This window comes from Populus nigra, chromosome 10 (genome assembly GCF_951802175.1).
Source record: "Populus nigra chromosome 10, ddPopNigr1.1, whole genome shotgun sequence".
Classification (NCBI taxonomy): domain Eukaryota; kingdom Viridiplantae; phylum Streptophyta; class Magnoliopsida; order Malpighiales; family Salicaceae; genus Populus; species Populus nigra.
Genome location: NC_084861.1, coordinates 10,730,679 through 10,757,333, shown reverse-complemented (window position 1 = coordinate 10,757,333; position 26,655 = coordinate 10,730,679). Strand labels below are relative to the sequence as shown.

The window sequence follows — 26,655 nt, the reverse complement described above, 5'->3', positions numbered from 1 at the left end:
TATAAATCATATTAAATTTTAATAAAAATAAATAAATTTTTTAAAAACACGCATCGTATTTCTAAAAAGTTTCATAGTAAACACTACCATCTCGCATGCCTCGAGGAAAGCTGATCAGTGGAGATGGCAGCATTGTATCTTTCAGTATCTCGAATGGCGATCAATCGCATTGAAACCCCGAAAGACATTCCTTAATCTCAGATGGAACCTAACCATTTTAAAATTAAACAAAACACAACGGAAGACCTGAAAATTCTACAAATTCATACAACTCACAAGCACATTAAAAAGACATAATAAGATACGTGAAAGAAAAACTTAATAGAGATCCAAGGTTTGTGTTGCTACTACATATCTGGTTTGAAACCTGATTGGCAAAGGACTAGAAATTTAATCAACATCACAAACAATCATCAAATCATTTCCATTGCTCAAATCACCAATCAACACACTGACAGGCTACCTTCAGATGATCAATAAAACATGCAAGCACAGATGCACACACAAAACTAAAATGATTTTAGGATGCCAATTCACATGCTCTAGCGTCATTAAGGCAAAAAGCCAAATCGAAGAGAAAGTTCAAAAAGAGCAAAATCTTCAACCACTCAACAGGAGTTTCACATATACATAGGAGTGAGATTATAAAGTTTTGATACTAACCAAACCCCCCTCTGTTTAAATTTAATCTTACAACTCATCGTGTTCTTTCATCTGGGATGTAGAAATCAAACCGAACATCAACAGAACCAGAAGTTTCTCCAGTATCTTGGTACTCGATGTTTGTTATCGATCCACTCTCGTCCTCTTCCTGATATCCTGGCTTCACCCGATGTACAGGCACTGTCACAGAGTACACCGTCCCAAGATCTGTATCAGTTGTGACACTCAGCTGAACTTTATCCTGTGATTCTATCTCCACGAATTCTGATAGAGCATGCACAATGTTGTTCACAATTTTCCGTTTTGCCTCATCACTAACTGCACATCTGTCAGAGAAGAGAATCATCTTCAGACGCTGTTTGGCAACCCTTGCATTTGAGCTCTTTCTTTGAGTTGGTGAAGGGAATATTATCCTCCAAGCCAAGTTTAAACGCTCAAAGAAGCTCATGTTTATGGCACTTAGGAGCAAGCTTTCAGCTTCTTGATTAATTGCAGTTGAGGACAGTTGGTAATCTTCAGCAATCCCAGCAGATCGTTTAAAGTGACTGTGTATTTTAAAGCCACGCCACTTGAGCATGTTTTGGGAAGCGCCACATCCTCCATTGAGGAAGCCTAGGAACTCTACCTATATATTACAGAGCAAAAGACTTAACTATAGTGAGACATTAAACAACACACATGTCAAAATCTGCCAGCCAAAAATTCTTCAATACTAAAAATACATGGATGTAAAAAACAAGAGCAAAAGATTTTCTGTTTACTAAAGTAGTTCCGACACAAATATTGTAACATCTACCCGCAGAGCATTTGGTCATCCTGTATCTATGCTGTCTCATTTTACTGAACATCGCATGGTTCTCTATACCATAGCATACTATCCAAATCTTTGTTTTTCCGTAAATAAATGCAGAATTAGTATATAAATCCTCAACTTAAACAGCCCGGCACTCCAAATTTGATATTTCTCACAGTGTATCCACAACATCAGACAAATGTTTCTTCAAGTTTAAAACATGAAATGAACAACCTTAGAGCATGTAAATATAACTTCAGGAAATAAAACCTGCATTCGAAGTCATTTATCTGACAATTTCACTTCACCATAATCTACTTTCAAAATATATCTAGGTGCCAAATACATAATGCTAAGCACCTCTCCAAACCATAAATTTTCTAAATTTCTGTTCTTCTCCTTTATTGTAAATCATTGCATACGGATTTAAATGATACATAATCACATACGCATTGACCCTTGTATGCCAAAAACCTATCAGCCCGGATCACCAAATGAAACAACAAAGGACACCCATAATTTATCAGCCTCCATAAACAATTAAAAAATGATATTTACATGCCCCCGTTTTAGTAACAAACAGCCAGTTCTCCCTCAAAAATCAACCCAAAACCCCAATCTTCCCCATCTCATTTCCCCAAGTATTTCTCAAATTCCCCAGCCAACACAGATAAATTGACATAACATGGGAAGCACACAAAATACACGTGAAAACAGAAGCGAGTGGAGCTAAATTAAACGGAGTGGAGACCTTGGAATTCGAGGGAGGCAAAGAGCATAGAAGGTGTTTAGAGTAAGAGGCCAGTGTCGCTGAGACCCTCAGATCTCCTGATATCGCCATTTCCGATTTTGTAAGCTCTCTTTCCTCTCTCTCTCTCTGGCGCTCGCACCTACACCGTCTCGCTGCTATGTTTTTGCTCGCGGAGTGGCAATTCTGTTTCACGCTGCCTTCCTGGGGTGGAGTGATATATTATTTACCTGTTCCAACGGCGGCGTTTTTATATGGTTTAATTTGCAATTATTTTGTTCTTGTTGACCTAATAGCCAAGTCTTACTTCGGAATTAACGGCATCATAGTAGTTGAGTACTCCCCAGTCCCCACCCTAATTTTTACCATAAAAAATTATTTTTTCCCCTCTTAATAAAAACATAGTCTCTAATTTAAAATAGGAAATTTATACGATCAAATCCTCGCATGGTCTCTTTTAATTTATCGAATTCAAGTTTTAAAATTCACATTCATAAAAATTTATTAATTTAAATACAATAAATTAATATGTTTTTTAAATCATTATAATTTAGTCTTAGTTAATTAATGATCCAGTTAAAAAAAAATACTTGATATATTTAATCATTTAATATTAATTTATTACACGTTAAAAAATCTATTCTTTTATTTGAAAAGTGAGTTTTAACTTAGATTTGACAGTAAATAAATTTTCCCATTAATATAAATCAAATTCAATTTAATTTTTTGTGCAAGAGAATATAGTATAACGAGATATAAAGGTACTTCAATTTCCCCCTTCCTTGGATCATAAAAAAAAAACACATAAATAAGATTCAATTCTATATTTTTTTTCAAGCAAAAACAAAAACAATTTAAAATATATTTTAAAAAATATATTTAACTGCAAAAAAAAACCCTATCATAAATGCAATTTTGTTACAAAACAGTAAAATGACCAAAAAAAAGTAATAAAAAATTAATAAATAAAGGGCCATAATTGTTAACAAACAAAATCAGAGGAGTGGAGTAGAAGGCGCAGCTAGAGCCAAGAAAGTTGGAGGCCAGAGAATAGGGCATGGATCTATCACTCACAATTCACAACGGACTAACATAACCTTTTACTTTCCAATCTAAAGAACTGTTAGCTCCCATAATAAAAGAAAGAAGCATTCCTGTCCAAAGTGAATGGGCAGCAGGTGGAGAGCTACTGCTTCTCTTCTCCTCGACCACATAACCACAAAAGCTTCTGACTTTCTTTCACCTAACCTTCCCAAACATCTTAATCGCTCACACCCTTTAATCCAAACTGTCCTTGGCTTCAAATTCAGGCCATTTTCTGCAATCCCTTCCCGGGTTTCGGTTTATAGCAATGAAATTGAATCCGGGTCTCATGATTTGGCTCTTAATTATCCTTTGGGACCTAAAGAAGATGAGGAAACTGGAAAGATTCCCGTCAAAGCTTACTTCCTTTGTACCAGGTCTGCCACTTTATATTTTTAATGTTCTTTTTTTTCCTTAACGGTTTCTTTGTTCTGTGTCTGGAAATGTGTTTTTTTTTTTTGCTGTAGCTTAGTAATTTTTTTCTTTAGTGGGTTTCTATTGGCTGAAATTTGTGGCTTACTGTGTTTGTTAGCAAAAATGAAGTGACTTGGATTAAACTAGGCTTCAATATGCAACAACCCTCTTTAAAGATTGTTTTTCCCCTGCTGAGAGACTTCTTTTAATGTTAGTAAAATGTTGTCTAGATAGAGACTGTCTGTTGTACTGACTGTCCGGTCACTAAAAGGTGATGATTTGAAGTACCTACGTTTATGTTGCTGGGTTTTGGTTTTTGATAGCGAGCGTCTTTCTTCGGTTCGTTACGTGCTATCCTCTCCATGCTTTATGTTCCTCTTACATTTGTGGTTCTGTGTTTTTTTTTTCTTTGATGGTTTGGTTTTCTCAGATTCGTGATTTTGGCAGTATTAATTTGAAGAGCATGCAAGCAGAGAATTTAAGCAATGTTGTTCCTCCTACCTCTCGCTCGACAAATTATACTGTCCTCAGATTTTTCAATTTCTCTTCAGACATTAGTGTAAGCTGATTGAAAACAATTCGTAGTTTTTTTTTTTGTGATCTTTTGAGCTTCGTTAGTTTTCCAAACATTCTACCTCCTTGTGCATATGGATAAAAGTGGTGGGAATCATGTATACTTAAGATCAGATCCTGATTCCAACAAAAAAAAAAAAACCTTTCTAGCATGTATTTATGCCTTTCAAGCGGATTTGTTTGATTGTCATCTTATACCATCTGACTTTTAATTCAGGCACTTGGAATAGGAGGGTATGTCAGCTGCCGATACATGGTTGTATTCCAATATGGATCTGCTGTTCTATTTAATATCGAGGATCATGAAGTTGAAAGGTACCTGGAAATAGTGAGGAGGCACACTTCTGGATTGCTTTCCGAGATGAGGAAAGATGGTAAATTTCTTTGAGAAGATCCTATAATTTGTCTTATTTAAACAGAAAAGTTAGTTTGTTTGTCTTGTTTAGTAGATATATTTAACGTTTTGTGATATTGTGCAAATGTGGTACATTCTGCGCTTTAATGATTGAGATGAGAATCGCATTTAGGACAGTCGTCGTAATCCATAACCAACACCAACTAGTTTGGGATCAAGGCTTGGTTGTGTTGAGTTGAGTCGAACTCTCATGGCTTTATTAGTCTCTCAATTTTTCCAAGTTTTGCTCTGTCAGCCCCATCATTTGTTTTGTAACCACTCTAACTTTTTGATAATTTCTGAATACGTGAATGATTTCTTGTTTGGCCCTTGATTTCTTCTTTTATTAGATTATGCCATAATAGAGAAACCACTTCTGGCTGAGGACATGCAGGGAGGTCTAGATTACATCGTTCTCAAAACCTTAGACACTGATAGTATTCGCATTATTGGAAGTGTGCTTGGGCAAAGCATAGCTTTGGACTATTTTGTTTCACAGGTAATCTTGCATTTGTATCCTTTACTTATGATGTAAATCGAAATCTACATGGTAGAAGAAGACATTAGGTTGTTCAAAACACAGTGTGGCAGATTTCAAGTAATTGAAGCTTTAATCATTTGGATGTCAGGATTCAACTTGTGAAACATTTTTATTTATTATTGAAAAATGGCTAGCACAATTTGGAATGGGATGCCAATTGGAGGAACTTTAAACTGAAAGTAAATTGTTAATTTCTTTTGTCCCTCTCCCTCTCCCTCCCCCTCTCTCTCCCTCTCCCTCTCTCTCTCTCTCTCTCTCTCTCTAAGGTTGACGGGATGGTTGAAGAGTTTTCTGGCATAAATCGTGCAATGGAAAAAACTGGAACTTTCACAATGGACAGGAAAAAGCTCCTTCAACTTGTTGGGAAGGCTAATTCAAATCTAGCTGATGTGATTCTAAAAGTCGGCCTTTTTGAGAGGTACTCCATTGTTACCATTACTTGTTAAATTTCTCTTTGCATATTATAATTTTAAATGGTCTCTTTCACACACTCTATTATCTAATTTCCTTTCAGATGTAAAACCATGTGCTGTTAGGAAATTTCAGTAAGATCTTCTTGTTAAGCACCTAGTGAACCTTTTAGGTTTCAGTTCCATTTCCCCATATGTTTACTGTCATCAGTCATTAAGAAGCATGAAGATTTTAAAGAGCAGGAAACTTTTTCAGAAAAGAATCTTCTTTTTCTTGGGTAGTGCTGTCTCCAATTTAAAGAAACGCATCTGGCATCTGAATGAATCTGCTTATCTTAGATGACGAGTTCTGCATGGGATCCTTTGGATGTTGGTTCAAACTATGATGATTCCACAGGCCATATAAACTGTTGATGTTCTTTAGTGCTATTCAATAAGCTGTTCTTAAGTTCCTTGTCGGTCTACTCTGGTATCATTACGAGAATAAATGTGTGTATGCTTCAGCCTCATTATATTTTCAGGTTCCTCACAGAATCTCATTGCTCATTAAAGTGTAGACTCCTTTATCTAAGAAAAAGTGTTGAGACAAGCCTCAGTTAGAAAAGGCAGGTTACAGGTTGACTATAATGAAATTGTAAAATTGATGAATTTTTAGAAGTGTCCAAAACAGCATTGTATATGCTGTGATTTTTTAACATGCATTTTGCAGCCTTTACCAGTTCTATTCTTTCACTGTCCAGATCTGAAATTGCTTGGAGGGATGCAAAATATGCTCAAATATATGAGTACCTCAGGGAGGAGTATGAAGTTACTCAACGCTTTGGAAGTTTGGATTACAAATTAAAATTTGTTGAGGTACGCATCTGCTTTTATTGTACCTGATGAATATTATGGATTTTGGTTATTACTGAATTTTAAATAGCTATGTGTACGGTTATTGTGGTGATTGTGTTTATAGAGAGTTAGGCGTGAAAGAGCATATAATACGTGGTGCTCATTGGAGATAGTGCAGTTGCATGAATGAGAGGATGCTTGAAATATTTCATCAAATGTAAAGAAATTTAAATAAGCAGACAAATTTACAGAGAGTAGACAGTTGACTGGTTTGCAGTATTTTTCAGGACTTTTTCAGGTTTCCTCCAAAATATTGCAGTTGGACTGCAAGTAGTAAATTAATGGCTATTCATCTGGCAATTGCTCAATAATCTCTACAAGCACAGTTTCCACATCTCACTTCTCTGAATTTGTTGTGATAGTTAGTTATTGTGATATATTCATCTGGGAGCTGCTCTCTCATCCCATCTCTCCCTTCTTGCAGCACAACATTCATTTCCTTCAAGAAGTTATCCAAAACAGACGATCTGATCTTCTGGAATGGTGCATTATATTCCTGCTGAGCATAGAGAATATAATATCAATTTATGAGATAGTTCAAGGATAAAGTGCAGATACATAGCTGATTTGATATACCCTGGCATACGAGAAAGTTAGGATCGCCAAATGGAAAATTAACAATTCAATCTTTTGTAGAGCAGATCAATTTTTCAATATATATCTGTAATAGATGATCTTATTTTGCAGTACAGAACGTGGTGGAGGGTTTCTGGATAGAAAATTCAGAAAGGCAACCTTTTCAACCTCCGGCACGGCTATGTATTAACAGTTATGTGGACAATATGTTTGAACGCTTAGTTTCTCTTTTGAAATCAATATGGAAACACATTCACCTGCAGCGAAGTTCAGCTTCTTATTGTAATGATTGCAGCAGGGGGCAATGCTGCTGGTAGAACCTTAAGACTCTGACTGGAGGTAGGTCAGGCATGTATCGACCTCACCGTCCTGATAATCTTGGGCTGGCGCCTCAAAAGCAAATGTCTGCTTCTGGTTATGATGGTGCCGTTCTTTCCGCAACATCAAAACGGGATTCATTTTTATTTTTATTTTTATTTTTGTTGATTGAAACAAAGTGGTGACATTTGCTATTAGTTGGAAAACTTGCAGCTACAAGAATTGTCACAATTTGCCCGTGGAGGACATTATGTACCAGCATGAGGAATTTACATGTGGTGTTTAGACTTTAGATGGCATAAAAACCATCCATTATGCCCAGTATCAAATGGAAAATCTTTAGTAAAGGCGGATAAGCAATCGACCATATGATGTAAGTGCGCTCTGCTCAGCTGTATCCATCCCTCACGTGCATCAGGTCGATTTTCCTCCGTAGCAATCTATGGCCAAAGCTCTCGACAGTGTGATCGTGTACACGTCATCATTCTTGGCTCTCAACGATCCTTATTCCACCAAATGCACTCGTGCAGAAACGCTAATAATGGTGAGTGTAAAATCTCAAACTCATTGCAATCGCGTAGTCAAGTTCCATTATAGAGGCAATTGGATTTCGAATATTACATCCATAACAAGAGATTTTTCATCTGTTGATTACAGAGCACGAATTATGCTTAAATTCCAAAAAATGACTAAAAATACGAGCATTGACCATGGATGAAGATGATGGCGTTCCACATCCTTGGTTCAAAATTCCTCAACCCTGATAGCAGCCTGTGGTACATCATATATTTTAGGCCTAGACTTCTTGACACCAGCTGTAAACCACACCTTATCAGACTTGTAGCTAAAAATACGAGCATTGACCATGGATGAAGATGATGGCGTTCCACATCCTTGGTTCAATATTCCTCAACCCTGATAGCAGCCTGTGGTACATCATATGCAATTTTAGGCCTAGACTTCTTGACACCAGCTGTAAACCACACCTTATCAGACTTGTAGCTCTCAACTGCCACACTCGTAACCTTAACCCATACTAGCACTTTTGTCTTCATTCCCTCAATACCTGTCAGCTTTCCCCTCGTAAGTATTGTCTTTACTCGAGGTGCATACCTAATTACAGAAGAGTCCTTGAAGCTGACCTCACATGCAGAAGACAAGTACACAATCAGTTTGGCCTTTGATTCATCGAATTCATAGCAAGTTATGTTCTGGGGAAAAAGCCCCGGTGGCAAATTGTATTCTCGGAGGAGATCTGGCAAACTTTTTAGTGGCTTTCCTGCAGAAAAAAGTAACATTCAGTTAAGCATCTGGTATAAAAGAGACGACTTCAATAATGAAAGAAATTTTTAAAAATTGATGTCCTTGTTAACCATCCCAAATTTATTAATCTCGAGTCAATTGAAGAAATAGAGCCCTTAATTACTTTTAAATAGTTTCAGGTTCTCAATTCTGCGAGCAAAATGGTAATATCCATTGCAATAATGCATATTAAAGATGAGGAGGAGATTGCAAAACATTCACTAAAGAATGTTATGTATCGAACAATTTAGTGGAACTGCAAATGTGTAAACACGCATATACTATAAAATCTGTTGTGGGCATCACATGTATCGTTGTTGGCCCAGTCTCATGGTTATCTAACTTCTTCGAAAAAGCAACAATCACTAAATGGAGCCAGGGAACATACAAACGATAAAAGATTCTCCTTTCAGAACATTCTCCAGAATTCTGATCTACAAATGACAGCATTGTATCACCTCAAGTGCCTCTCGAAACAGTAATGCAGTTAAATGAACACAAAACCTTGTATCTAATTGAAACAATCAGCAATGAGGTGGAGAATGAATATCAAAGACATTGAAATAAAAAAAACAGTGCCATGCGAAACATCATCGGTGCACAAAAACAAACACGGTGCATCATTAGTCAATTCCTCAAGAATACCTGCAGCTTTAGCTACATATAATTCTCTACGTACCTTTCAACTTGTTGAAAACCCATCTTGCCTTCTCTTCAACAGTATTTGAGATAGTCTGCAACCACAAGCAATCGTGAATTTACTCCATATACAAAACAAGTTTCACAGCAAAGCAAAACTACCATACAAGCCAAAAAAAAAGGGGACAAAAACTCCATTTGGCAATACAAGACGCACGAATGAAATCCTAAAACTCGTTTCTTTTTTCATTGGTTCAAACACAATTATTTCATACAAGAAACTCAATTGGGTCTCCTTCAATTGGTCTCTTTTCCTTTTCTTTTCTTCCAGTCAGTAAACCCCAGAAAAGAAACTTAAAATGTAACCTCAAATGTTTCTTTTATTTTGTATTTTGTTTTCGAAACCCTTGGATTCAATACAAAATAAAAAGAAATATCTTGTCCACATTACACATTCTTTTTTTTCCCATGATGGCATAATCATTTACCATTTGAAAAACAAACCCATCTCCAAAATGACTCTTGTTTCCATGAAAATCAACAGATCCATTTAACATTAGCACAATATCACTAAATGGGTATCCTCCAATCGACCCACATTACACCAAAATCACCTAAAACAAAAGGCATACTAGCTTAATAAAAGTACGGTAAAACAAAATCATCATGACACAGACGTAAAGTTAAAGGAAAAAGGAATTAGAGTACGTACAGGCATCACTTACATTGATGTCTTCAGTAATGTTGGAGAACTCTTCTTTTGCTTTCTTTGAGATCCATAAGCTTCCTACTTTCAAGCTATTCACTTTTGTTAATGCTTTCTCCATTGCCTCAAACTCTCTCGAGCACCGAGTACAAGACTTCTCTTTCTCCTGTTCGATCTGTTGCTGAGGCTTGAGAGAGAGGGTGTGAGACGACTGAAAACAGCAAAATGGAAAGGAGTGGGGTTGCTTTTCTGGCTAAAATCTGAACACTGGCTGGCACAAAGGGACAAAAATGCAGCTGCACAGCACATTTGAAAAAACAAAAAGCGGCGCTCACGCTTCTCTAGGCACTGAATTTTCAATTTAACCGAGGGTGTTTCTGTAAATTTTAGAAAGGGGTGATGATAGAATTTGCCGCGATTCCTTTGGATTATTATTTGCTGTCCCAGTTTTTCTTTCTTTCTTTCTTTTTTTCGTGTCACAGGATCATTCTCTGTTTATCAATTACTATTTTTTTTGGAAAAAATAATTCATCCTCTGTTGATTGATTGATTGATTATTATTATTATTATTAAAATGGCTAACTGTAACAGCAATGCACGAGAAAAATAAGATGAAAATTTTATGCAGAAGTTAAAACTTTTGATGATTTCATAGTTTCTAGCGCACAAAGTGTTTTTGCTTTGTGTTTCCTTTCTAATTCTTCTCTGTTTCATGTCATATTCACATTACATTTTTAAAAAAAAATTGTTCGTATGATATTTTCATTTCAATTTCTAACGCTATAAATTAGATCCAAATCCTTTTTAGAAAGTATCAGAAAATTCCCAGTGTTAAATTTTAGTTTCAATTACAGCATTTGTCAGGAATTTATAATACTAACAATTTAGGATTTACAACGACAGACGTATCGTGCAAGCAATTTTATACAAGTTAATATCAAATCTTTCTTCCATAAAAGTACTTTTTGCTGTGCTTCTAAAACAAGGCTGATGATTAAGAAGGAATCATTTTGCCATAAGTATGGTAAAATGCATATAGCAAGGGCCCAAGACTCTGAAAGCGACTGCCTACCAAACTGGGAGAGATGAAGTAGAAAGGATAGATCCCCTGGAGCTAATACTGATGAAAAGTCTTTCAATTTTTCTCTCTTTGGGTTGCTTCATGTCCCCGCATTTGTCTATACCAGAAAATTAAAGATGCAATAGACCATGGTGGGCCTGAACCCACGATTTTTCCAGCTCACTAGTGGACAATGACAACTATAGCAATGCAGCTGCCTCTTGTGTTTACAGCCCCATCTTGCTGGATCACCAAGCAGACTGCTTCATCGGTGACAGTGTTTGCTGTTTAATAACAAACGAGGAAAAATTCTATTAATAAAACATACACCATAACATATAACATTTGGCGTTCATAAAATGCTAGACATTTATAACTATATAAAAGCAGTCTGCAGATTTGTTTTTAAAACAAAAACACATGACTAGGGCATTAGTCCAGCCTTCTCAACAAGTATTCAACCTGAACTTCTCGTGTCAGAGGCATGGTCCAATTTTTGTACAGATTAGCAACTAAAGTTGGCTCCACTTTGTGTAGGGAATCAGCTCTGTCATCCTGCTGGGTGACCCTTACCTCTTGACCATAATTTCTTGTTTTCATCTCTACTCGATTCTCAACAGCTGCTTCCACGGCTTCATATGTGAGCAACTCCATGAGTTGAGCTCGATCCTGCAAGAACCACGGCCCCTAGGATGACAGGAAAGGATGACAATGTTACTACAGGGGGGGGGCGGCGGTGGAATTAGTAGACAAGTATCGAAGCAACTTTACCTGCACTTTGATAGCAGCCTTGTAATCACTGCAACAAATTTTCCTTAGTGGATTCTCCGTGACAGGGGCTGCAATAAGAGTCCAATGGTAGAAAAAAATACAGGATTTTAGATTGAACTTTCTTGCAGAAGTTATCCATTTTTAATTTACCAGTAAATTATTGAGCATCCACGTAGCACAAAAGTGTCGGTGCAAATACTAGCATGTTACTTGGCTCAGGTGTCAGAGAGGTTTAGGAAACCACAGTAAAGTTTCATTATGGCGTATCATACCAATCCTCAGCTCAGAGGCAAGACTCGACACTTCATGAATTCCGCAAGAAATTCTCATTCTCAAAAAGGAAAACGAAATCTTCTTAATCATCAATGAAATTTAATTCCTCTATATGAAAGAAAATAAAAGAAAGCGCGGTAAATCTCTTCAGCATTCATAGGGGTCCGCTTGGCTTATTCAAGGCAGAGAAGAGGTCGATTTTCTGCCTCCACGGAAGTACAGAGTCCTTGTGGAGACGTCTCGAAACCATTGAATGCCATCAAAATGGCACTTGCTTCATGGTGTATAAATAAACTGGGACCTACTTGCAATAAAGTAAAATGATCGGTTCAATGGCATACCTGCAAGCAAACCATGCAAACCATGGAAGAACCACAGTCGCCATCATCCCCAGCTTTCACCAGCCAAGGAAGATGATCCCTGAAGTACATGTTCCAACTTCCAAACCTTTTTGTTTATATTGGTTGAACCAGCACAAGGATGCAGAACCTCATATCACATCAGTAAAGAGACCAAATCAGTCAGCAGAGAAGCCACTCAGCACAAAACTCGACTATTTTAGAAAGAATCACGTCTCATTTATTCAACTGAACTGAAGTAGAAAGCATGAGCAAGTGTCACTAGAGATTTGCAGTGTTTGGTAATTGTGTTTCGGAAAACACACATTGTAGATCAAGACCTTACCTACTAAAAGAAAGTTGTGAGAAAGAGATGAGTTGCTGAGCAAGCATCAGTATGGTGCAAGTTTATTAATCATGTCAGAATTCCAAACCATAATTCACGTTTTAGCAGAGCATAATGATGCAAAAACGTACATGATAAAAATATTTATTACATTACCAGGTTTAGTAACCAGCAAATATTGAACAAACCTACTATTTCAACTCAATTGACTACGCAGAGATTAGTACAGGGTGCAAAATGGTTCCTTTAGCAGCAAGATTAAATTGTACTAATCATTTTATTCGAAATGCCTTACCTTTGAATGCTTTTAAGTTTTAACAGGGGGCGCCGCATTTGGTTGAATTTGTATCAAACAACAAACGTGCTTCCCGTGAACACGAATCACAAAGCAATTAGATTCGGTGCCCATAATGCCAAATATTGTAGCTATCCAGAGAGTTGGGGGTTTTGAGGCTATGTTGAGTTCAGAATAAATTTGTTGATGATGGCCAAACTTATCAAACTAAAGCAAGCATAAGCATAGAAATTTATTCACTCTGAAATTGTAAAATGCTCAGCATCATTCACGAGCTTGAATTAGGCCCTTCACAATGTATGAAGAGAGAATATTTCTCACCATTGGTTACTGCAAAGGAGGCAGCATTGCATTGGGTCAGGTAAAGTTTCTGAAAAGAAGGGGTGCTCATCTGGACTTTTATATCGCCCCACATAATTTAAGAGGAGAGAACTTAAAATTTATGAAATCATGATTTTGTTAGAGTGCTTGCCTTTTTTTCTCTCTTGAAAGCGTACCTGAGGATGGAGCCTTCCGGTTTCTTTTACAATGAACTCGACGAAAGAACCATGGAAGCCGTCCATGCATAGAAAATCATGGTTGTATGAGTTTGCGTTGTAAGAATACTGTGCTCTGAGCAGAAGGTTGAAAATTATACCGTCTTCTTGCAAAATTAAAGAATTCCTTATCACATAAAGAGCCAAGGTCTGTCTGCTATCCACCCTTTTTTGAGCATATCTACTTGGAAAGGGAGAAATAATGTCAGATATTGCTGTTCAAACAAGAGTATAAAATCACCCATGCCATCAAAAAGTTCCCCCATACAGAAGGAATTATAGCTAGTTAAAAATGATAATTGGTAAGTCCTGGCTCTCTCACAAATTTATCGTGTTAAACAAGGTATGTACTTTCATGCAACTAATCAATACTTTAGTGGTTTTACACAGTCGTACCTGAGCTTCCAAAGAAGTCAAGAAAGCAATAACCACAAAGTGTATCCCAATGAATATCAGGAGTTCCATCTCTTCAAATGTCAGACCCTCACGTATCACCGCATTGAATGTGCACAACAAAGTTATAGTGAAGTGCTCCATTAACAAGATTTTACGGTCACAATTATGGTAATACAAAGCAGAATAAACATGCATTTTTCTTGAAATGTTCCTAACTTTCTTAAGCGAATTAAGTCATGAATAGATGGGAAACTCTGCTAGAAATCCCTCCAAGTAGTTACAATGAAATTGATATGAAACAATGACGGACTGAACATGCATGTTTTCTTTGTACTGAATGAATAAATGGACAATGTGTTTCAGACAGCTATAACAAATAAATGGGTTCGAATATAAAATGTCTATTCAAATGACCTTCTCGTATGGAGTATGAAGACATGAGATGAAAGACAAACATGTATAATTGACAATGAGTGAACATAAAGCATTTATGTGTTTGGTACCTCGTGTGAAAAGATGAAGAGTTTTGAAAAGGACGACGATCAGAAGCTCCAGAGTTTGACTGAAGAAATTTGAGGGAATTTTGATGATGGCGGGCCAAATTAATATGAATAAGGTGGTACGAGGCTTGAAGTCTAGAGGCTTGAAGTAGTTGAAAAGTAACATTCAGTAGCTTTGACTCCGTAGATGATAAATGAGAAGGGAGAGCAATTAACAATTAGCAAGAAGTTGGGTGTTATAAGACGAGCACTAATTACTCCATTGATATTCTAACTTGTACTCGATGCATACCTGGAATATACTTGGATAAATAAGGCCCATTTGATCTTGAAAATCTTGAGTGAATGATATCTAATACAAAGAAGAACACGAACAACGCGAGGCTCCACGGACTATTGATATGTTTAATGTTGCAATCGCGCTTCTTGGCTACGAGTTGTGCTCAGTACAACATATTTGGCCGTAAAAAATCAAAATCACAGCAAGTGTTCAGCCTTGTTTGCCATTTTATTCGGTTTAGAGAAAGAATGCGAAGAGAGTTGTTCCGTTGATTAGTTTGGAGATCGAGGTAAATGGACGGGCAGAGAGCGAGGGAGAGGGGAGGGTAGTTCCATTCTGGTCCACGAATTACTGCCTTCTGAAGTCCAGTCTTTAGATCCATCTCTTCTCAAAAGATCGCAGGCTTAATTAAACTGGCATATTGGACCTTGGACTTGGACAGTCTAGCCCGTAACTACGTCTGCATCGAGCCTACACCAATTTTTGCTCCAAGGTCCATAAAAAACACACTAGTGATGCTATAAAATAAAAAAAGGAGTCCCGTAACCAAATTAAGAAAGGAAATTTTCTCACATCTCAGTTTTTTAGCGGATCGACCTGCAATTGGCTTGTCTTCGCGATTATCGATCCTATTTATTATATGGGTGGAAAGAAAATGTCCCGACCACTAATGATAAGTTTCTCCAAACTTACTACAAACCAATCATGAAAGGTTGTGTCACACGCACATATTTCATTAAAAGTGATCAACAGTAATTAAACTAAGTTCAAGATTGTATATCAGTAGATTAGAGACAGAAGTCGATGTCATCATATAATAGTCGCGGGAGATTGAGAAGCATTAAGGAGGAGAGGGGAGAAGGACGAGGATTTCTTGAAGAATAATGGAATAATGATGTATATACAAAATCATTGACAACATCAACATTAATACGATGAAAAGAAAAAAACAGCGTCAAAATGCCTGCTAGCTAGCTAGCCTTCTTTGTCCATAAATCTTTGAGCTTGCACAAAAGCCTCCTTTAAGTATGCCCGAAACCTAACGATATCAAGCTTGACATTTTGGGTCTTCATATATACCATGGCCTTTGTATAATTTCCGTTGACAAAAGCTGAAGGGTTCTTTAGCACCAAATCATTAACCCGATACTTTTCTGACAAGCTACTTTCATTAACTTCAATCTTATATTTCATGTACTCTAATCCCAAAACTCTAGCCGGCTTCTCGTAGAATGTCTTAGCAGGCCAATCTGTTCCAATCGGCACTATTTCACCCACCACCGTTCCTACTCTTAGAAACAATAAATGTGTCATCGCAGCACCATGTACTGCTAACATTGCATGGCTTCCATGGAGTAGCCTGTATGTTTCCCTCACCGAAGCATTTCGCTTTGGCTCGAACACTATTGCTTTAAATCCCACTTCCTCAATTGCCTTGAGAACTTCTTTCAAGTTCAAGATCTCACGACCGACACCATTTTTTCTATTCACCAGAACAAGCTGGGGCCTAGCACCCTTTGATTTACCAGATGTCGAAAGATAATTACCTCGGGGACCATATGTATTTTGTAGGAGTGCATGGAAATCAAGGAGTGTTTTATTCCGGGGCAGCAATCTGGGGTCCACAACTAAGGGACCGTGTGTCATTAGCCCTACGATTGCCGATGGGAAGCAGTGTGTCCTGGTCTGATTGTCCATGTTGACGATGGGGTGCCTGGTGAATTGATGCAGTAGATCAGCGTATTTTTTGGCCCACCAATCGCTCCAATTGGTGACCACTAGGATGACATCTTGATCTAGAGTGTGAGAATTAATGGTGATGTAGAGAGCAAGCAGACCATCATTGAACTGATGGTAGAAGTTTCCTGTGTACCCGCCCGTGCTGAATACTATGGCTGGACTCGAATGCCTGATTCCGCAGGAGGATTTTGGTGGAGCTGAGGTGAGTGTTAGTTCGTTGACTTTAGACTTGGCATTTTTATCCGTCTTCCGAGGGTAAGGATGAAATTTCACTGTGAAGTCTAGTGGGGTCGAGTTAGTGGCGCCGATTGCGAAGAATGTTGAAGTGATTGGATCCAAGAGCGTTGGACCGTTGATAGACCACATATCATAGTATCCGTGAGAGCAGTCGCATGTGATTACGTTCTTGACCCCTGGACGGGAAGTTGAAGGAGCTCGCTTGTCTTCCCGCGCCGTGTTCACAATAACTGTAAAACACAAGGCATGTCTATTTTGAATGCAGGCAATCATTTGTGCAAATCACTTTTCTATTCTTTCCTCGGCATTTTCTTTTTCTTATACTATGCTATTTATTGCAAACCTATTTGTAATTATAATTATAAGCAGAGTATTACTATTGTCCAATACTTCTTATTCATCCACTTTCTCTTTGTAACATGACACAGTGATTGGAAAAACAAGTAATGGCTTTGGTTTAAGGATGACTATTTTGATTTAGGAGATGTTTAGAGTGGGCCAGTAGCTGTTCTTCAATGTAATTTTTAATGAAAAATACATCAAAATAAATGAAAAATAGATCAAAATAAATTAAAATTATAGTTCACGTCAGCACAATAAAAAAATTAAAACACATAAAAAAAATAAATTCAAATTTCAAAAAACATGCTTTCAATTATCTTTCTAAACAGTCATTTAGCTTTTAGAAGAAAGATGGAATTGAATTAACTAAAAAAACAGATCAAATTGAACAGAATGTATCGATCGAATTACAATTTGTGCTGTTTGAGTTCATTAATTTTTGAGAGATGGATCACGCGAGGGAGGTGGATCGCTTTAAGAACTTCCTTCAGCCCATTTGTGTTGCAAAGGAATATTAGCAAATTGATATTTAAAAAGAATCATTTACTTTCCATTTTAAAACGAAATAAAATCAGACTAATAGAATTGAATGCGCCAATAAACTCGATTTAGCTTAGAAATTCAATTTAGACTGAAATCTGCTCATCCTAACAGCATGCCTGAGAGGGTGTGTGATTCACAAGTCCAGTCCATGAATTAATCTTGGATCGAAGTCCAATGGAACATCATTATTGGATAATATTTTCTTAGAGTGGATCTGTGTTTTTTAGCTTTTTTATGAATCAATGATTTATTATATTTATATTTATATGTGATTTGTTAATAATAATTAATTTCACAGAACAAGTCCATCGGATAATTAATCCCCTTACAAAAATTGTTGCAGTTTTATTTTGTCTATTTTCACGATCGTACACGGGACTTGAATGCTAGAGAACAACCATGTGAAGTCTTCACGAGTAATACAAAGCTATACAAGATCAAAACAAGAAATAGCTGCACCAACACACATGATCCATGTTTTTATATGAAAACTAGACAAGAATTAGCGAAAAACAAGAGAATGGTTCCAGACTAGCTAGGTGACAAGGAATTGCAGAAGGTCAACTCTATCAGACAAGCAACGAAACGTGGTATTTTGATATTTGTGTTTGTAATTGAGAAGAATATCATGGCAATCACAACTTAGTTAATCCTGATTATCGATGGAAGGATTGCGTAACCCATACCTGGTTTACTCCTGGCTACCGAAGAAGCCACATTTGATCCAGAAAGCAACGAGAGGTTTATTTGGGAAGTGAAGAAGAACACCATAAACACGAACACGAAGGACACAATTGCAGTTGTAGGAACTCCCTTCTTCAACATGGTTTTGTTGCGTGGCTGGAGTACTGCCCGTAAGAAGACGGTGTTTTATGCGAGAGGGAGATACCTCGTCAAGAAGACGATCGGCTGCTAATGCTACCATATAATTAAAATAATGTATGGTCTGACCAAAATGGAGGCCATGATAAGACGTGGAAATAATTTGGGCGCCAGTAATAGGAAATTAGTAATACGACAGTGATATGTACTTATTGAGCTACTTGGGAAACCACCTACCAAGTGAATTCCTTATTTAATTGGCCATCGATGCTCAAATGCTGATTGTCTATTGATCCTCGGAGCGACCCCTCGATGTCTCGCGTTAAATTATTCTCGAAGGGAATAAAGAAACAAGTAATTGTGAGATATGGACGAGAAACAAATTAGTAGCTGTGGACAGCTGCGTCACAAAACGAGCACACAGCTAAACACAAGCATGGAAAAAAAAAATAACGACCATGAAATTCCACGCTCTGTATCCTCCTCTTCAATGTTTAACGGAAAACGCTCTATACAGACTAGGATCATATGCTGATAATCTCGGTGACTGGCTGGTTGCAAGAAGCCGAATCACTGTTCTTCGTTGGTTTCGAGGAATAGTACTGAGAATTGGAAGGTACATGTGGATAAGATAGCCCCTGGTTTGTCTTCGTGATTTAGTAATGGATTATGATAGGTAGTGGTGTAAAATATTTTTTATTTAAAAATATATTAAGATTATATATTTTTTTAATTTTTAAAATTATTTTTAATATCCGTGCATCAAAACAATTTAAAAATATTAATTTTAAATAAAAAAAAATTAACTTTTTTAAAAACATGAGTTAAACTATTAAACATACTTTAAAAACTCGTTCGAGTTGTGCCACCATAATTTCATGTCTCATACCAAAAAAATTCATTTCATATTTGCGTCTTGCCATGCCATTAACAAGGGAGAATATTATTATAGTTCTGAAATTTGATATAATTTATAGGTGGTTGGATTTAGAATTCCAACTACTTGAAGCTTGGACTAGTTTAAAATTAATTAAATTAAATAATTAGTCTGGTCCACCTAATTAAAACATAATTGATTGATTTAACATAATTTAAATTCAATGCTATACTATGTAAAATAAAATAAGATGATACAGTTAACCGTTCAAAAAAAATATGATTAATGTAATGACTCAAATTCTTTTTATTGGATCAAATATACATCAAGTATGATAACCATGGATATCATCACTTTTAATAAATGATAAATGACAAAAGGTATTCATATCAACATTAAATAAACTTGGAAAATGGAGTGTTGCTTGAAGTTGATGTAGCGTGATCATCACCTCTCCCTAAAAAATAATTAAGCCAAAAAAACTTAGCTACCTTCCTCGTTGTTATTATTATTATTATTACATAAAAACTTCAGAACAAAAATGTAGAAGATAGAAATAATTACATTCAGTTTGGTTTGATTTTTATAAAAAAAATAACTAAATTAAAATTAAAAAAAACCTAAATCGGTTCAAACTAACCTGTTTAGATTCGGTTTTTTGGACAAAATAGGTTAAAATCGGTTTGGCTTATTTTTTTCTGGTTTGGCTCGATTTTTTCCGGTTTGACTCGATTTTTTTGTTTGAGTTCGGTTTGATTTTTTCGATTTTAAACTTATAAAACAGAAACCAAACTGAACCAATCAATTTATTTTAAATTTTAATCAATATAATTAGTTTTTTTTTAGAATTTGATTTTTTCAGTTGTTATTTTTTTATTTTTTTCTCACTCGCAAGAAAAGGTGTCCCAAATCTTTCTTGGTGAAATAAATGCTACCTAGTAACGAGCGACTCTACCTAGTTGCCAAATTTTGTGCAGTTTTGGGCTATTTGGCCACAACTCGGTATCATATCTCCGAAGACTTTTTTTTTTTTAAAATTCTCCTGAAAAATTATTTGATGATAGTGACGCCAGGTGGATTGCGTGTGCAAATTGTACAGATTTTATCAACCGTCATTAATAACACTCTGACCAAGTTATTTGATCTATGATCTCTAAATTACCATAGAGACTCGAGATCAAAACAAGAAAAAAAAATATTATTCAATTAAGACATTACTCGAAGACTTAATTGAGAATAGCCAAGTAGACTAATTTGATGTTTAACCTAACATTCTTAAATGGTTGCGATTCGAAACCACATGTTTTGCCGTTTTTTGCATATCATTTATCGGGTTTGTAAAATGAATTATCTTGCTCTTTTTTCAATAGCCTATGCGTTGACTTGGGAAATTATCGATTATGGGTCTAGCTAGATTAGTCATAAAAAAAACACTCAGATTACTAAATTAAAAACTGGTTAAACAGTAATTAATAGCACAATATTAGTTATTTATTGAAATCTATCCTTAAAAAATAGATAAATACAAAAATAAGAGATAAGTTTTAGGATGAGATATTATCATTTTTGATAGATCTGTGTTTTATTTTATTATTTCCTCGTATACTATTTTTTATAAAAATAAATATAAAAAAACCACTGGTTAAAAATATCATTATAAAATTTGTTTTGCTTTCATAGCCATTGCTGCAAAGGTTAAATAAATGAGCTCGCCGGCAGCTGATTTTGAAACCCAAGGGTTGTAGATTGAGTGGGCCCTACCGCGCAATATATTTTTCCGGTTCAGTTACGATGCCTTTACGCCTCTCCAGCCCCCGCAGTTAGAATAAAAATGAAGATAAAAAAATGACAGGACAGATGGCAGGTGGCGAGTAGTTGTCAAAGGGCAGCAGGTTTCTCAACTTAGAACATCTCCGCTGACGTCAATATGATAACCACACAACATCCAACTCTATTATTGACAAGTGCCAACCTGTCAGAACATGCCAGGGCACCGTTGTCATTGCCACTACCTACTCCGGGCACTCATTGTAAAACACAGCGACTTTTTTCTCTCTTTGGATTATAGATTCATCCCGCGGTCTCCGTCGCATTGGAAAGCTGCTTTCCCAGTCAACTGATTCTTTTTAAACAGCCAATCAGGGTAATTCAAACTATAAAGACTGTTTCTGAAAAGTATTTTTTTTATTTTAAAATACTGAATATTAATACATTAAGATTATTAAAAAACATTAAGAAAATAAATTCATTTGATTTTTTTAAAATTAATTTGTAATAAACAAAGAGCTCGTAGTGGGCCATTACTCTGGCTTATCAACAATGACAGCTTTGTGCCGATTTTTTTTAAAAAAAATATTCTCTTCATAGTTTCTCTTGGCGACCGAACTAATTTGTACAAACAGTAGAACTACGAGCATTGCTGATATATATATATTTTTTTAAAAAAAAGAACAGAGAGCATTACTGGTATAAATAAAACGATCAACGATTCCTTCGAGGGAAGGAAAGTTTGGATCTCCATCCAGGCATATTTATTGAGAACCAAGATGAATGGGAAATTATACTCGTCGGTTGCCCTTACGCCACGGGTGTAAAAATCTGGACATGTTAGAACTAGAGTTCGTACATTCTGTGTGGAATGTTGTGCCTGTTTTTTTCTGCGTTTTGATTTCAAAAATTAATAAATAATAAAATAAAATAATTACTTGTTGGGAAGAGACTCCACGTTTGTTAAGCTTCAGCCATCCGTGCGTGTTTTTTACTCAGATGTCCGCTGTAGTTGTGGTAAGAGAGAGAAGTGATCGATTAACATGGTCAAGATAAAGTTTTTTTTAAGTGCGATGAAATATAATTATTTAAAAAAATCATTGTTATATCATATGATTTTTATTTAGTAATTTAACATTGTAAAACACCTTCTATACAAAAAGATGGTAGGATTGTACAACATTATATTTAATCTCAACTTATTATTGTTTTAAGTTCCATTTTACAAGTATTGTGAAGGATTTAAAGTAATAAAAGAAGGAAAAAGGAAAGGAAAGACATGGAATATTGTTGGATGATAAATAAAGAAAAGGGCATGGCTTGTGTTGTATATTGTTCGGGATCTATATGTTTTGTAGTTTTTGAGTAAGGACCCACACGGACAGAAACCACTACCGTTTTGTCTTCTGGTGCAGCGGCCATAGATGGCTACTTCACCCTTCATGCCAAACAGGGCCTGTCGAGCTCGAGTACCAGTCTAACCAAATTAATATATGTAGCCTTCATACGTCCTTCAAGTGCAGGATCTTGAAGATATATATAGAGGTTTCATTTTTACATTAACGGAATATAAAAGGAAATACCAAAAATATCTGGCTGGCGATGATCTTCATAGTTGGGTACGACAACAGGTGTTCACGGATGGATTTTTTTAATAATAATAATTTTTTACTTGTTGTGTTATGATTTTAAAACGGAAGAATGTTATGAAAAATATAAAGATAATTAATTTTTGGATAATTTATCATAAGCGTAGATATCTGGATCAGTTTGTGTATATATTTACTAATTTTACATACTCTAAAATTAATTAATATATAAATTTTTAATAACTCTAAAATTTACGAGAATCAAACTAATATTTTTTTTTAAGAAAAATAACACCCCTACCAACAAACATCCACACTTACTTGGAATGCAGGGTGTAATGTAAAGTGATAGTAAGATTTTTGGACAATTTATCCTTGAAACTTCATTCATGTATCTCTCTCTCTCTCTTCTTTTTGTCTTCTTTCACCACTTTTGCGTTGCCTTTTAACACGAGAATATACCTGAGTCTTGCATCCATAGCTTTTGTATTCGAGCTTATTTGACTTTACTGGTGTGCTTTTTCTGGTTACTGTGGTTGAGTGGTACGAGATTCTCTGTTTTGAAGTTGATGCAATATTTAAGCACGCGCCTCTTAAATGGTGAGGAAGTCGCCTATGTGTTGGCTCATGATGAGCAAGTGACCATAATTTTTTTTTAAAATTAAAAAATATTTTTTTTTTAAATTAAAAACATTAAAATGATATTCAGTATTATGATTTTTTTAAAAACAGAAAATATAAAAATACCTTTCAAAATATGAGTTGTTGTTTTTTTTAAGGATAAAAATGTATTTTTAAAATCTTATAAGAAAAGCTTTTGATCACTAGCTATAATTTTTTTCTATCTAAGCATGAATAATTAATTTTACTATTTTAAAGTTTTTTAAAAAACAAAACAATCATTATCAATACTTATAAATTTTGTTGATTTTAGAGTTAAATATATCATTTGACCGTGTAAAAAAATTAAAAAAGACTAATATATTTTTTTAATTGAAAACGATTAAATTACCCCCACCATCTAGGCTAGTGTTACATGAAAAATCCAAGTTTATATATTTTTTATTAATAGTATTCTTGAAGCCCAAGAATGTTGACTGAAGTTGGGATTCAAATTTGTATTTATATATATAAAGAAAAGGTGTACAAATTCGTTGAAAATTGAACAATGCAAAAAAAAAATATGATAAAGAAAAGAAAAGAATAAAACGTTTAAATGAGCAGACATGACCATTCAGCTCCTTATTGTCATGTCTAAAAGCATGGGGGAGATAGTTTGAACTCCGACACGACAGATGATGGCCATTGAACCACGACTAGCTGCATTCAAACCCACTTTGCAGCGGGTGAGGTCGCTCGCACGGTATATAAGCTCCAGAATTTACCTTAAAGAGATAAATACGGTAAATGTTGAGGTGGAGGGGCTCAGTTTTTGGTGACTTTCTCGAAAAAGGCGGGGGAAAGCGAGATGCTATCTAGCTTCACACATTCCGATGCTCATCTGGAGGGCCCAGCACACGAGAGGTGTCGTTCCGTCGGAAAAATGAAACATAAATACGAGGGTCGGTCATTTTGTGTTTCGAAGCCCTTTATTCTTGGATGAAGATAGGCACGGGAATTCGAGAGGCAGAGGGCTTTTCTGGGTGCCTAAAAGCACCAGAGTGAATAAATTTTTCGCTGTAAGCGCCTTTTGTGCGAGCGTGACTCTTTGAAAGATACATGTACGACTGAATAAATCGATGCGAATATTTTATGTTGTGTAAAAATTAGATGATGATAATTTTTTTTATTTTAAATTGGGTTGAATTTTTTTATTAAAATATATTTGTTTTTATTTTAAAAATATTTTAAAAAAATTCAAATTCTTTTTATTTTTTTATTTTAAATTAGTATTTTTTTATTATTTTAATATAATATCAAACCAAGACTATTAGATCTTGCTCCACAACAGCCAGACTCGAGCCGAAACCTAAACATTTAAAATCATACTTTATATTATTTTTATATTTAAAAAAACAGTTGTTATTAACCCACGCACCAATATAATATGCTGGTATCATTGATGGTTTGCCCCTTGAATTTTGCCCATCTGCTACTGTATGCCTTTAGACCTTCGCAAAGCGAGTAGGAATGAAAATAAAAAAAAAGAGAGAGAAGGAAAGTCTTTTTCAGATAGATGCAGGACTAAAGCCCAAAAAAGAAGAATGACGAAGAAGAAACCGGGAATAGCAACCCAAATAGCACCATGATGTAAAGGATCAGCAACTCCTGCAGGCGAGAATTGAAGATAAGGAACGCCAAGTTCAAAAGAAAGGTCCCGATTAAGCAACCAATCCCCACACCCATACAATTTTTTAACATTATGTTTGGAACTTTTCAAATCCAGGCATGACAGAGTTCCCACTTCCACATTACGTCACTCATCAGGAAAATCAATCAAATGGGTTTTTAATCCATCAATCTAACTATCCAACCAAAATCTAGGACACTTCCCATAGCCAATAACCATCGAACACCCTTCAGAACGTGATGCCAGATATTGCAGACCAATTTCCACAAATGTAAAGCATTGCTTCTGCAATTCAAATAAGAATTACACCCATAACCAAACCAATAATTGCCACTGGGAAATTGAACCCAGAGATTCTTTTTAACTTATCGAACCCAATTTCATACACAAAGCATCAATCATAGAATCCAGATGCTTTAATCCAATTCCACCTGATTCTTCGGCTGACAAAGAGTATCCCAGTTAATGATATACATTTTGGGATTCCCCTCCTTCTCACTCCAATCAAAAGACCTGCATGACCATTCAATTTCACCAGTAATAATCCTCGATAGCTTGACACTCTGCATGGTATAATTAAGAAGAGAAGCAAGAACTGATTGGCACAGAGTTAACCACCTGCAAAAGATAGATTTTCCACTTTCCATCTAGTTATCCTGCTCTGAACTTTATCAACTTGATGCTGGTTGGTCTTCTTGGTGATTCGAGGATGAAAAAAAGAGTCCCAGGAAACGGCTTAGATCATAACATCCAAAATATCCACATTAACGAGGAGTTGCAGCACCCAAGAAGTTAGTTACATTTTTATCAACTTATAGGCCGACACTGTATAATAGATTCTGGAAAAGCAATCTTAGGAATCAAAGCAATAAAAGTTATCATTCACTCCCTTTACAGTCTCTGTTTCTTGAAATGTGTTTTTTACAAATTGAACAATGAAACACTCACAAAATCCCATTAAGATTGGAAAAAACACGCCTAGACCAGGACATGTCAAATAAGGCCAAGTGAATTCCCTCTCTATTCACCAAGCAATAAAACGAATCAAACTCGGAAGAACCCAGAGCAGGGAAACAACTAGTAATGAAAAATTATGTAATGAGAAGCAAAGAAGTGGATGGAATGAGAAGCACACCAATTGGCACATGTAAGGTCATCAAAACTCCCAATCACGGATAGGATGACAGATGTGATTTCCACTCTTAAAAAGGATTGGTGTATCGTAATGCTCAATGAATAGGTTTGGAGTTCTCACCCGTACTCTGCTCAGTCTTTTCCACCTCTGGGTCAAAATTCGACCTCCATTATTGGACAATTAGGATGTGTTCGACCACCATCTATGGACCACCAGATAAGATGATATTGAATTTGGCAAGGTATTAGCCATTTCCAATTGTCTACTGAAAACTTGTAGCCTATCTTTATGCCCGGAACTTTAACAGTTAGGGTTTTTTCCTCGAGGCTTGCGCAGCCGTATTTTATCTGAAGCTGATAGTCTTCCTCTTGATAGCCGAATTGCGGGACTATCCTCTTCCTCTGCATCCGACTCGTCCTAAAAAATCACATCCTCATCGTCTCCATGCACACTTTTTATTGGAA

The 26,655-nt window shown here is 36.0% G+C and overlaps 5 protein-coding genes across 7 annotated transcripts; 1 reads left to right on the top strand and 4 right to left on the bottom strand.

The window, feature by feature from the left end:
- Nucleotides 1-496: 496 nt before the first annotated feature.
- LOC133704737 (cell division topological specificity factor homolog, chloroplastic-like) lies at nucleotides 497-2,432 on the bottom strand. Its single transcript, XM_062129679.1, has 2 exons — nucleotides 2,208-2,432; nucleotides 497-1,288 (listed from the first exon to the last, which is right to left on the bottom strand). The coding sequence occupies exons 1-2, from the start codon at nucleotides 2,295-2,297 to the stop codon at nucleotides 698-700; spliced, it is 681 nt and encodes a 226-aa protein (XP_061985663.1). The 5' UTR covers nucleotides 2,298-2,432; the 3' UTR covers nucleotides 497-697.
- Nucleotides 2,433-3,215: 783 nt separating this feature from the next.
- Nucleotides 3,216-7,351, top strand: LOC133705109 (protein RETARDED ROOT GROWTH, mitochondrial-like). Of its 2 annotated transcripts, XM_062130203.1 has the most exons (7): nucleotides 3,223-3,664; nucleotides 4,149-4,260; nucleotides 4,492-4,648; nucleotides 5,019-5,167; nucleotides 5,476-5,627; nucleotides 6,360-6,474; nucleotides 6,938-7,351. In XM_062130203.1, the coding sequence occupies exons 1-7, from the start codon at nucleotides 3,372-3,374 to the stop codon at nucleotides 7,058-7,060; spliced, it is 1,101 nt and encodes a 366-aa protein (XP_061986187.1). In that variant the 5' UTR covers nucleotides 3,223-3,371; the 3' UTR covers nucleotides 7,061-7,351. The 2 variants fall into 2 exon arrangements, with proteins under 2 accessions (XP_061986188.1, XP_061986187.1); XM_062130204.1 differs by lacking the exons at nucleotides 6,360-6,474; nucleotides 6,938-7,351 and adding an exon at nucleotides 6,141-6,351 and having other exon boundaries at nucleotides 3,216-3,664.
- A 620-nt stretch (nucleotides 7,352-7,971) lies between these two features.
- On the bottom strand, nucleotides 7,972-10,379 carry LOC133705110 (uncharacterized protein At5g01610-like). Of its 2 annotated transcripts, none has more exons than XM_062130206.1 (3): nucleotides 10,061-10,379; nucleotides 9,389-9,443; nucleotides 7,972-8,686 (listed from the first exon to the last, which is right to left on the bottom strand). In XM_062130206.1, exons 1-3 carry the CDS (start codon nucleotides 10,064-10,066, stop codon nucleotides 8,307-8,309), a joined length of 441 nt encoding a protein of 146 aa, XP_061986190.1. In that variant the 5' UTR covers nucleotides 10,067-10,379; the 3' UTR covers nucleotides 7,972-8,306. The 2 variants fall into 2 exon arrangements, with proteins under 2 accessions (XP_061986190.1, XP_061986189.1); XM_062130205.1 differs by having other exon boundaries at nucleotides 10,074-10,372.
- A 1,167-nt stretch (nucleotides 10,380-11,546) lies between these two features.
- Nucleotides 11,547-14,264, bottom strand: LOC133705294 (chorismate mutase 1, chloroplastic-like). The gene is made up of 5 exons (XM_062130429.1): nucleotides 14,070-14,264; nucleotides 13,204-13,344; nucleotides 12,560-12,647; nucleotides 11,886-11,953; nucleotides 11,547-11,783 (listed from the first exon to the last, which is right to left on the bottom strand). Exons 1-5 carry the CDS (start codon nucleotides 14,262-14,264, stop codon nucleotides 11,547-11,549), a joined length of 729 nt encoding a protein of 242 aa, XP_061986413.1.
- A 1,455-nt stretch (nucleotides 14,265-15,719) lies between these two features.
- Nucleotides 15,720-18,715, bottom strand: LOC133704829 (xylan glycosyltransferase MUCI21-like). Its single transcript, XM_062129847.1, has 2 exons — nucleotides 18,398-18,715; nucleotides 15,720-17,056 (listed from the first exon to the last, which is right to left on the bottom strand). Exons 1-2 carry the CDS (start codon nucleotides 18,534-18,536, stop codon nucleotides 15,825-15,827), a joined length of 1,371 nt encoding a protein of 456 aa, XP_061985831.1. The 5' UTR covers nucleotides 18,537-18,715; the 3' UTR covers nucleotides 15,720-15,824.
- Between the last annotated feature and the right edge of the window lie 7,940 nt (nucleotides 18,716-26,655).

Excerpts from the sequence above, each read along its gene's own strand:
- LOC133705294 (XM_062130429.1), bottom strand. The coding sequence starts at position 14,264 with ATGCATGTTTATTCTGCTTTGTATTACCATAATTGTGACCGTAAAATC. Across the intron at positions 13,345-14,069 it reads TGACTTCTTTGGAAGCTCAG|TTTGATAAGTTTGGCCATCA; the intron begins GTACGACTGTGT and ends TGCTTGCTTTAG. Across the intron at positions 11,784-11,885 it reads AGGCTGCTATCAAAGTGCAG|GATCGAGCTCAACTCATGGA; the intron begins GTAAAGTTGCTT and ends TGGTTCTTGCAG.
- LOC133705109 (XM_062130203.1), top strand. The coding sequence starts at position 3,372 with ATGGGCAGCAGGTGGAGAGCTACTGCTTCTCTTCTCCTCGACCACATA. Across the intron at positions 5,168-5,475 it reads TGGACTATTTTGTTTCACAG|GTTGACGGGATGGTTGAAGA; the intron begins GTAATCTTGCAT and ends TCTCTCTCTAAG. Across the intron at positions 5,628-6,359 it reads AAAGTCGGCCTTTTTGAGAG|ATCTGAAATTGCTTGGAGGG; the intron begins GTACTCCATTGT and ends TTCACTGTCCAG.
- LOC133704737 (XM_062129679.1), bottom strand. The coding sequence starts at position 2,297 with ATGGCGATATCAGGAGATCTGAGGGTCTCAGCGACACTGGCCTCTTAC. Across the intron at positions 1,289-2,207 it reads TGCCTCCCTCGAATTCCAAG|GTAGAGTTCCTAGGCTTCCT; the intron begins GTCTCCACTCCG and ends TGTAATATATAG.
- LOC133705110 (XM_062130205.1), bottom strand. The coding sequence starts at position 10,175 with ATGGAGAAAGCATTAACAAAAGTGAATAGCTTGAAAGTAGGAAGCTTA. Across the intron at positions 9,444-10,073 it reads ACATTACTGAAGACATCAAT|ACTATCTCAAATACTGTTGA; the intron begins GTAAGTGATGCC and ends TTGTGGTTGCAG. Across the intron at positions 8,687-9,388 it reads GGTTTTCAACAAGTTGAAAG|GAAAGCCACTAAAAAGTTTG; the intron begins GTACGTAGAGAA and ends TTTTTTCTGCAG.
- LOC133704829 (XM_062129847.1), bottom strand. The coding sequence starts at position 18,536 with ATGTTGAAGAAGGGAGTTCCTACAACTGCAATTGTGTCCTTCGTGTTC. Across the intron at positions 17,057-18,397 it reads GGTAGCCAGGAGTAAACCAG|TTATTGTGAACACGGCGCGG; the intron begins GTATGGGTTACG and ends TGTGTTTTACAG.